Source organism: Carassius carassius, chromosome 50 (genome assembly GCF_963082965.1).
Source record: "Carassius carassius chromosome 50, fCarCar2.1, whole genome shotgun sequence".
Classification (NCBI taxonomy): domain Eukaryota; kingdom Metazoa; phylum Chordata; class Actinopteri; order Cypriniformes; family Cyprinidae; genus Carassius; species Carassius carassius.
In genome coordinates, this window is record NC_081804.1 from 9,187,198 (window position 1) to 9,202,739 (window position 15,542).

The 15,542-nt window shown below is 36.0% G+C and overlaps 1 protein-coding gene across 5 annotated transcripts in view; it reads right to left on the reverse strand.

The window, feature by feature from the left end:
- Window positions 1–15,542, reverse strand: part of LOC132133545 (carboxypeptidase A1-like) — a 39,442-nt gene that overhangs the window by 3,238 nt on the left and 20,662 nt on the right. Inside the window, exons 1-3 of one of the 5 annotated variants that reach the window (XM_059546416.1) lie at window positions 906–1,066; window positions 630–711; window positions 98–232 (exon numbers count right to left, since the gene is read on the reverse strand). The exons of 3 other annotated variants lie outside the window; for them this stretch is intronic. In XM_059546416.1, the coding sequence (XP_059402399.1) occupies window positions 98–232; window positions 630–711; window positions 906–970 (282 nt within the window). In that variant the 5' untranslated portion in view covers window positions 971–1,066. Of the gene's footprint in view, window positions 1–97; window positions 233–629; window positions 712–905; window positions 1,067–15,542 lie in introns of those variants that run through there. One more of the 5 variants, XM_059546417.1, reaches the window with a different exon arrangement.

Sequence of the window (15,542 nt, forward strand, 5' to 3'; positions counted from 1 at the left end):
AAAAAGATCCTGGTGTATCCAAAGAATGGGTGTCATATGATTATTTACTGTCTCCAATATAATCATGCAATCAAAAAGTTACAATTAATAATCCCACCTGGACATCCATGATCATGACATCATACTGGATCTGATTGTTTCCCAGGAATGCCCTGACGTCCTGGAGACTGTGAAATGGGACATGGACATCCACAGGCAAGGACTCATGAATGGGCTCCCTCCAGAAGTCCAACTGAACACAGAAGGAATCAAGATAATTATTATTGTAACCTTTAATTTACCAGTAAAAGAAGCACATTGAAATTTAGAATCTGTTTTACAAGAGCGTCCTGGCCAAGACTGACAGACACAGCACGTTCGAGTTTAACAAATAACATCCAACAATACATACACATATACACACACAAGCAAATCCATCAAATTTCAATATCAATACATAACTAACTAAAACATCTACAACCCGATGTTTCATGTTTCATTCTCCAAATCATTTAAAACTACTTTAAAAGTGTCCAATGAAACCAGTTCGCTCAGTTTCAATGTACTTTGCAGATGTTCAGATGTTCACAACTTCCAATGTTTATTTACCAAATTAAAAGGAGAAACATTGATCTTGACGGGAGACTTACCTCGAGATGTTCTTGCTCAGAAAGCTCCTTCAGGAGAGAGATCTGCGCCTCATCTTTTGCGGTGATCCGAAGAACCTGGTTTCTGTAGAGACAGCACACATGCAGGAATGCTTCTTGAGATATGTGGCTCCATTTGAATTGTCGTTGCAAATTAACATATTTTGCCCATACAATGAAAGCCGCTGACATTTTGTAATCCAGAAAAAAGATGGTTATACAGGTTTGGAACAAAATTTTGGATTCAAATATCCATTTAAGACTCACCAAGTGACTCACCTCTCAAAAGTCTTTTTGGCAAAACTGGCCACAAACAGAGTAGTTAAAAATATTACTCCCTTCATCTTTTTGTGTAAAGTAAAGCTATCAGCATTAAAGATCAAACTTTATATTTTATCACTTTAGCTCTGACCATGATGATCCTCCTCCTAAACACTCAGCACTGAAGAAACCACAGCTTCCTCTGTCAAACTCAATGCAAAATGATGCATCGTTTTTGTGTTTTGGTGCATAACCATGCAGAATATATATATGTTAAAAGCTATATTGACAAAGGAATTATGCAAAATAAGGATAATGTTACTTTTTATAGGACAATGCTTATGTACTTGGACACATAATTTGTTGTTGGAAAATAAGAATGTGCTTGATGGAAAATGTAACCCTGGAGCTTTCTTTGCTCATAAATGGCTTATGACTCAGTCTTGATTATTAAATGACTAATTTGATTATTAATACATGGAAGAAATGTTTGAGCTCATATAGTTTTTGTCTCAGGAGACAAGTCTGAGAAGCAGGAGACTCAAGAAAAAGTTTCCATTCAATCTTAAGGTAACCTCATTGCAGGAGAAATATTTAAAATGGTAAAGAAATCTCTTTTTTTATTTTATTTTCCTTCCCTCTGGTTAGCTTCAATGTCCTTTATCTACACAATTTCAGTCAAAGACAATAAGCATTGTTATTTTTGAAGTTGTTTAATGTAGACAGTTTTTTATTGCACAGTATTAATAGAGGAAACCATAACCTATATTTGCAGACATGCAAAAATGGGCTGTATAAGACAAAATGTTAATACGGTCAAAGCAAAAAGCAAGAAAAAAAAATAAAACACTGGTACACTAGTGTTAAAGAAGGTCTTGCTCTTATACTTCAAATCTTACACTTGTAAGTCCTTTCTAGTGTGTTTGGAAAATGTGTTGTACAATGCTGGACACTTAAAATAAATTGAAACATTTAAACTAGTAACCCTTGATATTTTTAGATATACTTTACCCAGGAACTAGGGACTTTGTGCTGGTACTCGGTGTGTTTCCACCTGTTTCTTATACAGTCTATGGTTTCCACCGCAGGAACCAGGAACTAAATAAAGTTCCAGGTCAAATAATGCCCCTCAGAAAGTCCCTTCCCTGTGTCTCAATGTTTATAATTTTTTACTACTCACTTAAAGTCTGTATTCTTTTGGTAAAGAAAAGTAGGCTACACACTTTAGCAGTTTTCTCATTTGTGAAACCTCATAATGAGTCACAATCTGATAGGAAAGTCACACCTAAATGATGATAACACATCACATACCCACACATGTAAAAAAAAAAAAAAAAGAAAAGAATCCTTTAACACATTTTTAGCCACAGCTGATATGATACTTAGTATAGCAACATATGGTTTATTGACTAGTAGATGTAATCAGTAGAGCCTCGGCTGGTTTGGCCTGAGATAGAAAGATTAAAACAAGCCCAAATCAACAATGATGTCCAATCGAGAAGACCATGTTGGGGCAAATATGCTAAATTATTTTGTTAGGCCTTTTTAAATAATAATAAATAAATATGTGAAAAATATAGTGATGTATATAGTGATGTATATTATATTGCATTAGAATATGAAGTATATAATATGAAGTATAATTCTCTATATGAATAATTATATATTTTATTATTTATATTTCTAATATTTATATAAGTTTAAAACCAAACATTATTATTATTATTATTATTATTATTATTAATATTGCTGTTATTAATTAGATGATAGACTGCTAAGACAGCATTATGTGCCTTTTGAATTAATGTTGTGTGGGAAATATGTTTATATTTAAATAAGCAGATAGACAGAGTCAATGAAATTCAGGCACAAACTTGTTGAAATCAGACATTATTATACAGGTGAAGACGACCAAACCATTACAATCATTCACTTTTGCAGTTTTCTTGTCTGTGAAACCTCATGAGTCATAATCTGACAGGAATGTCACTCCTAATGATGATTAAACATCACATACCCACACATGAAAACAAACGCATTCTTTCACACAACATTACTATTTTAGCCACAGCTAGTCATGGTACTGTTAGTCAAAACCCTATCAATTTTAATAAGTATGTAGAATGGTTATTAGAAAGTCATAAAAATATACAAAGTTTATACACTTCTATCTGCTTGTTGTGTGGAAGAGAAGACCACCAGGAAGAGCACAAGGAAGAGATAAATATCCAAGATACTTGAACTCCTCCACTTGAGGCAGGAGCTCTCCTCCAACCTGAAGGGGACATGCCACCCTTTTCCGGCTCATTGAAAATGAGTGATACCATGCGAATGAATGACAGTGATACCTGGATGGCCATAGCCAGGATTTGAAAATTAGTGAGGTCCAGGGGGTTTCTATAATAACCCCCTTAATATAGAATTGTGCTATAATAACCCTTATAAATACAACTAATTATATACACTAACACTTGAAAAGAGACAGAAATGTAAATGTTTTTGGAGGGATGCTTATTTTTAAATCATACCCTTTTATTGCATCAAAGTTTGTTAATACTATATTTATGGGGTGGATAATTTTATCAGTTGTTTATTATTCATGCAAAAATACATAATGCCCACTAAAGGTGTTATTTTCGGATAGTCACATTTTACAAAAGACAACAATAAGTGATGATAATTCCAGTGGCGCAGAAGGTAATATTACATATTTTGACGTGGTTGACCCGGGGTCGAATCCGCCTTTTAGCGAAATTTATTCTCCCTTTTCAAATTTCAAATCACATCAAAAAAGCATTCATTTTCAATGAAAATTAAGTAAATAATCAAAAAGTTAAGGGTAGGTGGAGGGAGGGCTTTATTGTTCCAGCTGAGAGAGTGAGGAGTCACGTGCCAATTTGGGTTGATTTGGGAGGGGTCTGAGCCGGTCGGCCATGACGGTAGGAGACGCTATTGGTTGCCAGGGGCAACGCCTTCAGAACTTCACAGAGGCGCGACTAAACATTCCAGAGCTCTTTAATTTTTGCGCTTTTATTATTTCGGCGGGACAGAGACCGTTCTACGAATACGAGAAAGAAAAGGAAGAAAGTAAAGCAATGCAAAAAAGATAAGGCGAAAGAAAAGGGACCTTACAGGAACAAGCTCACACCAAGCGCAAAACAGCGGTATTTGGAGAAGCTCTCAGGCATCCAAAATATCGACCCATACGAGCTCCCTGCAGCGGAATGTCACAGAGACCTGAACCATTTACCTCCATGCACATATATGGATATTGCAAATTATCTTGTTTGTGGTGTAAGTTACTACACAATGAAGGAGTTTAAATGCCACAAGTCTTTGGAAAGTTACGAGGCTTTCTGCTGTGGCTGGGTGCAGGACTTGGCCATCTACAAGCCTCCGGGTGGTGAAAACAGCGTTGTACTGGCCAAGGTAAGTTTCTTCACATGCGTTTTAGTGTGTTGTAATTACATTGCATTTAGCAGACACTTCTTGACCAAAATGACAAAGTAATTAACTGCGACTGTTTCGTAAACACTAAATTGTAACGAGATGTTAAATGTACACAAACGTTTCCAACATGTTTTGATAGCGCGGTTAAGTTGGTTTTGTTTTCGATATTCGTGACACATTCAGCGGTAAACGCCAATAACTCCAAAACGAATTGCCCTAAAAAAATCTAAACAGTGTGACCGCCAAAAGGGCAAAGCTGATCATGTTTCACAGCCTTCTTTTTCTATATTTTCCCTTGATATAATAAGCACGGCCCCGTGCAAGCCGTCGCAATGTGCAGAAAGCCGGGAGAGAACGCTCTCAGCAGAGCCCTCAGTTAGGGACCGTGGGGAAAGTGCAAACTTTCTTCGTTTTTTGCTATAGCTCAGTAGGCGGTGTTTTTGTAATAGTTTTTTTAGTTAAAGGGCATATAGACATGATAACAGTGTCAATCAATAGTGGGGAACCGTGGACGTTTTTCACAACCTCTTTTTTGCCCCTACTGGTAGAAAAGGGAATTGCATGTCCAAATTTAACCTTCTTTTTGTAATAACTTTCTACAGCAGGGAGACAGAGACATGAAACTACTGTCAATCAATAGAGGGAGAGAGTGGAAATTTTTCACAACCTTTAATTTTACCCCAAGTGGCTGATTAGGGAACTGCATGTCCAAAATTAACCTTCTTTTGTAATAACTTTCTACAGCAGTGAGACAGAGACATGAAACTAGAGCTGAAACAACTAATCGATTTAATCGATTAAAATCGATTATTAAAATAGTTGTCAACTAATTTAGTCATCGATTCGTTGCTAAATAACTTTTATTTGCCGTAAGCGGCTCATTTCGCGCATATTTCAAATCTGCGGTGACCAAAGTGCGGCAGTAATGAGCCACCGGAGGTTTTACTCAGCCAGTACAGCAGGAGAAGTAGCGAATAGCCAATAGCTGGCCTCGTTTTATGTCACGTGCTTCCCGAACAGCGTCTCTGCAGCATTCAGCGTGATGTGGGAGAACTTTACTTTGAGCCTTTAAAAAAGAAGAGTAACCTGTAAACTCTGCACTACTGCACTGTTTAAGGGTACGTTCACATATCGCGTCTTTTGCGCGCTCAAGTTCGTTATTTCCAACACCGCACCGCATCGAGTTAAAAACATTTAAACTTTTCAGAATGCGGCAAGCGCACCGCGGGTCATGTGACAAGAACTAACCAATCAGCTTCATCCTTTCCCATAACAACGTTAAAAGCTCAGTCAAGATGAAAGGAACAGCTGATCATAGTTGTATATGGATTTCCATTTTGAAATAAATTTAGTAGCAGAGCTACTGCAAGCGATGTTTTGAGCATCAAATCCATTTATCCTTTGCTGAAATTTCTGCGTCTTCAAGGAGAGAGCACGTCATGGTTGCTTAGCAAAGGCAGATGCCTCAGGGGCGCTTCTGCCCGAGCGCTTTGGAAAGAAGGAGAAAGCGGTGCGCCTAGCGTTTTCCACGCGTTTTTAGGCGCGATTTGTGAACGGCCCCTAAGACTTTCATTTGTGCAGATTCTCCAGTACAATGTTGTTTGCAAATGTTTAGTCGTAAAAGCTGAGAACATTGCTTTTTAACAGTTAACATTTAAAGCTTTACAAACATGTTCTGTGATCAGTTTGTCGTTTACCAGTTCAAAATTCAGTCTTGCAGCCTAATTATGACTGAATGAGAGAGGTAAATGTTTAAAGATATTTGAAATGCACTTTTTTTCTAAGTATTCACCGCTCTTTTTCACACAGCAGGTTTTTTGTGTGTGTCCAATTTTTTTTTCTGGACAACCTTCTGATGGATTTTACTTTAAATTGTGAGTTCCATTCAGGTTTCATGCCATTAGCACTTTATTCGAAGGATTGTTTACAATTTCACAGCATAAGCTATAAAGCTGTTTCCCAGTAAATAATAAAATACAATGCACTGCAATTTTATTCTGTTTTATCCTTATTCTTCGTGAAAATATGTTCTGAAAGATTCCTTAATAAGCTTTGTTTGGGATGTTCAACTACTTTAGGAGCTCTAAGGACTGCCATGGTGAAAACATTATTTGAAATCTCCTTGTGAAATTTGCTAGAGTATGGGTCAGTGTTCTGATTGCAGAAGAGTTCAACAAAAGGATTACTAACACATAATAAAACAACTCCAGGTATATTTTTGATGAGGATATGACAGTGCAAAATGGTTAAAATCTCTTAAAAAATCTAAGCGGAAGGATAAAGACCATTTATGAATAATTTACTTGGGGAAAAAATGGAAAAAACTAAAATATAAGTACATAAACCGATTAATCGATTAATCGTAAAAATAATCGACAGATTAATCGATTATCAAAATAATCGTTAGTTGCAGCCCTACATGAAACCAGTGTCAATCAATAGAGGGGGACAGTGGACATTTTTCACAACCTTTCTTTTTACCCCTACTGGTAGAAAATGGAATTGAATGTCCAAATTTAACCTTCTTTTTGTAATATCTTTCTACAGCAGGGAGACAGAGACATGAAACCACTGTCAATCAATACAGGGAGAGAGTGGACATTTTTCACAACCTTTCATTTTACCCCAAGTGGCTGATTAGGGAACTGCATGTCCAAAATTAACCTTCTTTTTGTAATAACTTTCTACAGCAGTGAGATAGAGACATGAAACCAGTGTCAATCAATAGTGAGGGACAGTGGACATTTTTCACAACCTTTCCTTTTACCCCTACTGGTAGAAAAGGGAATTCCATGTCCAAAATTAACCTTATTTTTGTAATAACGTTCTACAGCAGGGACACAGAGACATGAAACCAGTTCAAATCAATAAAGGGAGAGAGTGGACATTTTTAACAACCTTTAATTTTACCCCTAGTGGCTGATTAGGGAATTGCATGTCCAAAAGTAACTGCCTTTTTGTAATAACTTTCTTAAGCAGGGAGACAGAGACATGAAACCAGTGCGAATCAGTAGAGAGAGAGAGAGTGGAAATTTTTCACTTCATTTCATTTTACCCCAAGTGGCTGATTAGGGAATTGCATGTCCAAAATATCCTTTTTGTAATAACTTGCTACAGCAGGGAGACAGAGACATGAATCCAGAGTCAAATCAGTGGAGAGAGAGAGTGGACATTTTTCACAACCTTTTTACCCCTACTGGTAGAAAAGGGAATTGAGTGTCCAAAATTAACCTTATTTTTGTAATAACGTTCTCCAGCAGGGACACAGAGACATGAAACCAGTTCAAATCAATAGAGGGAGAGAGTGGACCCTTTTCACAACCTTTCTTTTTACCCCTACTGGTAGAAAAGGGAATTGGATGTCCAAAATTAATCTTCTTTTTGTAATAACTTTCTACAACAGGGAGACAGAGACATAAGACCAGTGGCTATCAATAGAGGGAGACAGTGGACATTTTTCACATCCTTTCATTTTACCCCAAGTGGCTGATTAGGGAACTGCATGTCCAAAATTAACCTTCTTTTTGTAATAACTTTCTACAGCAGTGAGTCAGAGACATGAAACCAGTGTCAATCAATAGAGGGGGACAGTGGACATTTTTCACAACCTTTCTTTTTACCCCTACTGGTAGAAAAGGGAATTACATGTCCAAATTTAACCTTCTTTTTGTAATAACTTTCTACAGCAGGGAGACAGAGACATGAAACCAGTGTCTATCAATAGAGGGAGAGAGTGGACATTTTTTGCAACCTTTTTACCCCTATTGGTAGAAAAGGGAATTGCATGTCCAAATTTATCCTTCCTTTTGTAATAACTTTCTATAGCAGGGAGACAGAGACATGAAACCACTGTCTATCAATAGAACGAGAGAGTGGACATTTTTCACAACCTTTCTTTTTACCCCTACTGGTAGAAAAGGGAATTAGATGTCCAAAATTAGCTTTCTTTTTGTAATAACTTTCTACAGCAGGGAGACAGAGACATGAAACCACTGTCAATCAATAGAGGGAGACAGTGGACATTTTTCACAACCTTTCATTTGACCCCAAGTGGCTGATTAGGGAACTGCATGTCCAAAATGAACCTTCTTTTTGTAATAACTTTTTACAGCAGTGAGTCAGAGACATGAAACCAGTGTCAGTCAATAGAGGGGGACAGTGGACATTTTTCACAACCTTTCTTTTTACCCCTACTGGTAGAAAAGGGAATTACATGTCCAAATTTAACCTTCTTTTTGTAATAACTTTCTACAGCAGGGAGACAGAGACATGAAACCTGTGTCAATCAATAGAGGGAGAGAGTGGACATTTTTCACAACCTTTCTTTTTACACCTACTGGTAGAAAAGGGAATTGCATGTACAAATTTAACCTTCTTTTTGTAATAACTTTCTACAGCAGTGAGACAGATACATGAAACCAGTGTCAATCAATAGACGGGGACAGTGGGCATTTTTCACAACCTTTCTTTTTACCCCTGCTGGTACAAAAGGGAACTGCATGTCCAATATTAACTTTCTTTTTGTAATAACTTTCTACAGCAGGGAGACAGAGACATAAAACCACTGTCAATCAATAGAACGAGAGAGTGGACATTTTTCACAACCTTTCTTTTTACCCCTACTGGTAGAAAAGGGAATTGTATGTCCAAAATTAGCTTTCTTTTTGTAATAACTTTCTACAGCAGGGAGACAGAGACATGAAACTAGTGTCAATCAATAGAGGGGGACAGTGGACATTTTTCACAACCTTTCTTTTTACCCCTACTGGTAAAAAAGGGAATCACATGTCCAAATTTAACCTTCTTTTTGTAATAACTTTCTACAGCAGTGAGACAGAGACATAAAACCTGTGTCAATCAATAGAGGGAGAGAGTGGACATTTTTCACAACCTTTCTTTTTACACCTACTGGTAGAAAAGGGAATTGCATGTACAAATTTAACCTTCTTTTTGTAATAACTTTCTACAGCAGTGAGACAGATACATGAAACCAGTGTCAATCAATAGACGGGGACAGTGGGCATTTTTCATAACCTTTCTTTTTACCCCTGCTGGTATAAAAGGGAACTGCATGTCCAATATTAACCTTCTTTTTGTAATAACTTTCTAGAGCAGGGAGACAGAGACATAAAACCACTGTCAATCAATAGAACGAGAGAGTGGACATTTTTCACAACCTTTCTTTTTACCCCTACTGGTAGAAAAGGGAATTGGATGTCCAAAATTAGCTTTCTTTTTGTAATAACTTTCTACAGCAGGGAGACAGAGACATGAAACTAGTGTCAATCAATAGAGGGGGACAGTGGACATTTTTCACAACCTTTCTTTTTACCCCTACTGGTAAAAAAGGGAATCACATGTCCAAATTTAACCTTCTTTTTGTAATAACTTTCTACAGCAGTGAGACAGAGACATAAAACCTGTGTCAATCAATAGAGGGGGACAGTGGACATTTTTCACAACCTTTCTTTTTACCCCTACTGGTAGAAAAGGGAATTGCATGTCCAAATTTAACCTTCTTTTTGTAATAACTTTCTACAGCAGGGAGACAGAGACATGAAACCACTGTCAATCAATAGAGGGAGAGAGTGGACATTTTTCACAACCTTTAATTTTACCCAAGTGGCTGATTAGGGAACTGCATGTCCAAAATTAACCTTCTTTTTGTAATAACTTTCTACAGCAGTGAGACAGAGACATGAAACCAGTGTCAATCAATAGAGGGGGAAAGTGGACATTTTTCACAACCTTTCTTTTTACCCCTACTGGTAGAACCCCTACTGGTAGAAAAGGGAATTGCATGTCCAAATGTAACCTTCTTTTTGTATTAACTTTCTACAGCAGGGAGACAGAGACATGAAACCAGTGTCAATCAATAGAGGGGGACAGTGGACATTTTTCACAACCTTTCTTTTTACCCCTACTGGTAGAAACGGGAATTGCATGTCCAAATTGAACCTTCTTTTTGTAAAAACTTTCTACAGCAGGGAGACAGAGACATTAAACTACTGTCAATCAATAGAGGGAGAGAGTGGAAATTTTTCACAACCTTTCACTTTACCCCAAGTGGCTGATTAGGGAACTGCATGTCCGAAATTAACCTTCTTTCTGTAATAACTTTCTACAGCAGGGAGACAGAGACATGGAACCAGTGCCAATCAATAGAGGGGGACAGTGGACATTTTTCACAACCTTTCTTTTTACCCCTACTGGTAGGAAAGAAAAATGACTTTTCTTCAACAGTTTTGTTTCAACATACCGGTTGATCAAAACATACTTTAACATTACGACAGAAATTTTTATTTAGTTTTATTCATTTACTATTAGTAGTTTTTTTTTTTTGCAACACAACATTATTTGTATTTATTTATTTATTATCTATAATAAATTTATTTTATTAATTAGATAATTTATTATTATTTATTTATTATATATATATATATATATATATATATATATATATATATACATTACTCTTTTTTCTATTTTATTAAAAGGTTTTTAGAAGTAAATCAATAACTATTAACATTTTACAATATTTAAAGTCTAACACATATAAAAGCTAAAAACTATTGAATAAAAACCAAAAAAGAGCTTAATTGGAGAAAAACAGGTGTTTGGCAGTAACATTAAAGTTACACACAGATTTTAAGATTTTGAAATCATGTGCCTCAAACTTATGGGACATATCTAATCAAAATGTAGCTATGTAAGAGAGAGGGACACATTAATATTTCCTGTTCATAAATGTAGGGGTGTAGTTAAAATCAATCTCGGCCAATACAGCAAAACATTTGCAAATTTACAAATAAAATATAAAAGATAAACACACACACACACACACACACACACACACACACACACACACACATATATATATATATATATATATTCGAACATCACTATTTAAAAAAAAATCTAAAATTTGTTTTTAAAATAAAAAATTATTTAACATTTAAAAATTATTTTATAACATGAAATTTAGAGGTTACGGTTCGGGGCAGCCACCAGCCATTGGAAAGTACCCAAAAAATTATAATTATGATACAGTTTTAAGTTTACTGATATTTTACATTTTATGGGGGGTTTAAATAAATAACACAAGGATCTTGGTAAATATCTAATGTTTGAATACTTAAATGCATTTTTCAATTGTTTTTTGGTTTTGGGACATTACTTGGCACCAATTCTGTGCTGCTCATATTCATATCAGACATTTAAGTTGACAGATGAAGGCTGTGATACTGTAGTTGTTCACTAGATGGATTCTAGAAGATACAATGACCAACAAATACATAAATTATGTTAGTATGTACTGTAAGTATAGTATTATTACTGCACTACTAGATCATTAAAATAATTTAAATAATGTTTTTACAAAATTACTAAGTTTTGGTAGTATTTTAAAAATAGGTCTAATTTGTTAACACTATTTAATGCATTACTATACATTAACTGAATATGAACAATATATATTTTTGGAGCATTTATCAATCTTTTAATGTTTTAATGTTACTTGATTTATTTTTCTTCATGTTGATCCACGGTACATTAACTGATGTTAACAGATACACAACTGAAAGTTAATAATGTATTTTTAGTATGTAATTATAGAATTAATACTATAAAACATATTGTTCAAGTTAACATGCACAGTTAAGTACTGTTAACATATTAAAGGAACATTCCACTTTTTTGGAAATGGGCTCATTCTCAAACTCCCAGTTTATACCATTTTTGAATCCATTCAGCCGATCTCAGGTTTTGAGACCAGCAGCATGGCATTCAGAAATGACCAAAGAGTATGGATATTTTTCCTATTTAAAACTTTCCTCTTTTGTAGTTATATTGTGTACTAAGACCGGTGGAAAATGTCAAGTTGTGATTTTCTAGGCCGATATGATTAAAAACTATACTCATTCCGGTGTAATAATCAGGGAACGGTGCAGCCATAACATGAGCGCAGCAGTCGCAGTGATATCACTGCAGTAAAACTCAACTTATTAACTCTGGGGGAGTTGGAGAATGAGCATATTTCCAAAAAAGGGGAGTGTTCCTTTAAACCTTATTGTAAACCATTATTAAAGGTTTATTTTTTGTTGTCTGTGTGCATGGTGTTTAACCATTTCATTGCTGTAACCCTGTAACCTGCTGTAAACCAGACTGCCAAACGGTTAATATCAATGCATGCACACCTCTTTCCCAATGACACTAGAGGATGGTGGTTGCACTAGTGACTTGGGCTCGTCATTGCAGCTTGAAGCATTTTGTACTTTAATTTAGTAATGGCATTTTCCACCAGGGAGATGTAAAAGCAGTGTCAGTTAATAGAGGCGGACAGTGATCAACTTACACAACCTCACATTTAATCCTTACTGTTGCACAAGGTAGTTGCATTTACAAATTGTACCTTATTTACATCCTGACAATTACGAAATTTATGTAATGCAGAATGATCCTGTTAATACTGTAAACTAATTTGAAACGACAACAGCCAACAGTACAATAGCCTTTTTGACTGAACTGGTATTTATACACTGATCAAAAATTTATACTGATTTTAACATTTATATGGAGCTGATCAAAACAAAAACAACAACAAAAAAACATTCAAGAGTAAACAATATATTTTAACACCTACACTTGTAAAGTACTTTTTACTTATAGAAAACACACAATCACTTTCTCGTCTTCCATTTTTGTACCTCTTTTTAATTCATTCCGAGACAGACAGAGTGGTACCATTTTTTACAGTTGCTGCACTGAATCTAGTGGAAATAAAAATTGTCACAAGTAAACTTAATTTTTAATTATATTGAACATATGTTACGTTCGGGAACCCAGGGAAACACAGGAGACGAGAGATCCAAACGCACTGTGAGTTTAATGGGTAATCCAAATTCAGAATCCAAAAAGCAGGGGTCAAAACCAAAAATCCATCCAAACAAACAAACAGGAATAGGAACAGGAATAGAACTTGAAACTCGGAAGGCGAGGAAACTGGGTGACGGAAAGAAAGGACTCCATGAAAACAAACAGAAACAGACCGGTTAATATAGGCAGGGTAATGACTATCAAGTGAAGACACCTGAGTGCAATTAACAGGAGTGCAATTACTGTGATGAAGGGACTAGGCTTTGTGGGAATTGTAGTGCCTGCGGTGAGGTGCCTATGGGGAAGTGAGACCACTAGCGGAGACTCAGGGAAACAGAGACCAGACAGCGTGACAACATATTAAGTTAAATATAAATTGTAATTCATTCTTTTATTACTCCATTATTAAGATATTAATTGTAATTTCAGCTTAAAATCATCAAATTGAAATATAGACAATTGAACAAACAGTAAAAATAATAAAACCTTTTGATCTGTATTGACCTAATACAAAATACTACTTAATATTTGATGTAAAGTCATTTCTGTATTAACTGCATACTAATTATCGGCATAATAATTATCTATTTAGTTGAAATAATTTTACATTTCAGCTCTACAGATTGTATAATACCTCATCTTCATGGGGAAGTTGTGGCCTAGTCCCAACTGCTCCCCGGGCGCTGCAGCATAAATGGCTGCCCACTGCTCCGGTGTGTGTTCATGGTGTGTGTGTGTGTGCACTTTGGATGGGTTAAATGCAGAGCACAAATTCTGAGTATGGGCTGAATGTCATGTCACTTCACTAATTACTAATTTCTCAATGAAGGAGCCATGCTTCCAACTGGACACTCTTTTCCACACAGGGAGCAATGCTGTTTGGGGTTAAATACTGAAAATACAATATCACAAATCAAAGTTTTATTTTAACCATTTGGTCAGACAGACAGACAGACCGACCAGTGTATCGACAAACAGATAGACAGACAGACATACAGTAACCTGAAGGATTATTAGGAACACCATACTAATACTGTGTTTGACCCCCTTTCGCCTTCAGAACTGCCGTAATTCTATGTTGCATTGATTCAATAAGGTGCTGAAAGCATTCTTTAGAAATGTTGGCCCATATTGATAGGATAGCATCTTAGAGATTTGTGGGATGCACATACAGGGCACGAAGCTCCCGTTCCACCACATCCCAAAGATGCTCTATTGGGTTGAGATCTGGTGACTGTGGGGGCCATTTTAGTACAGTGAACTCATTGTCATGTTCAAGAAACCAATTTGAAATGATTCGAGCTTTGTGACATGGTGCATTATCCTGCTGGAAGTAACCAGCAGAGGATGGGTACATGGTGGTCATAAAGGGATGGACATGGTCAGAAACAATGCTCAGGTAGGTCGTGGCATTTAAACGATGCCCAATTGGCACTAAGGGGCCTAAAGTGTGCCAAGAAAACATCCCCCACACCATTACACCAACACCACCAGCCTGCACAGTGGTAACAAGGCATGATGGATCCATGTTCTCATTCTGTTTATGCCAAATTCTGACTCTACCATCTAAATACCAGCATAAATATAAAATAGGTACATATAACAGCATGTTCTATCCACTGAATCAGAAAGATGTATTTTAATGTTGTCTCATAACATTTTTTTTCAGGTACCTTTATTTGTAATTGTAATAGACATAAAACCATACATTGTTGACAAGGATTGTGCTATATGTAGTGAAGTCAAGTAAAGCAACATGATGGTGAAGTATAATAATAACAAATACTTGGAATTTGTGGAGTTTATCCCATCCACATGCACCTGGCATATACTTTGTATATTTACACAAAACTCCTGTCATTGTGTCAACAGTGTATGGTTTATGTCTATCCTTTATGTTTTCGTAAGCATAATGAACTCTTAACTCTACTTATCACAATTTGTTAGTTTGGACTTAGTCTGTCTTTCATACTTTGTCATTTGACCTATATTTTGTCTCACATTTTGATTACATAAGTTCACCTGTGGTGTTGCTAATTATTTCATTTGTTCTGTCTAGTTACGTTCTTGTCCTTTTAGTTTGACTTTGTCGGGTAATGTTTTTGACCTCATGACTGCTATCTGTGGATACCCTTTTCCTATGTCATGTGGAATAAATACCTTCTGAATCTTCTCCTATGTGCACCTTTTTCTACAACCTAGCTTCAGTGTGAAACTACAAAATATAAGGTTCTTTAAAAGTTTAAGATCTTAAGAACTACCATCACCATGTTTCAAGTGAAAACACTTTATTAGTAATATGTAGTAACCAAACCACAATAAAATAAAATA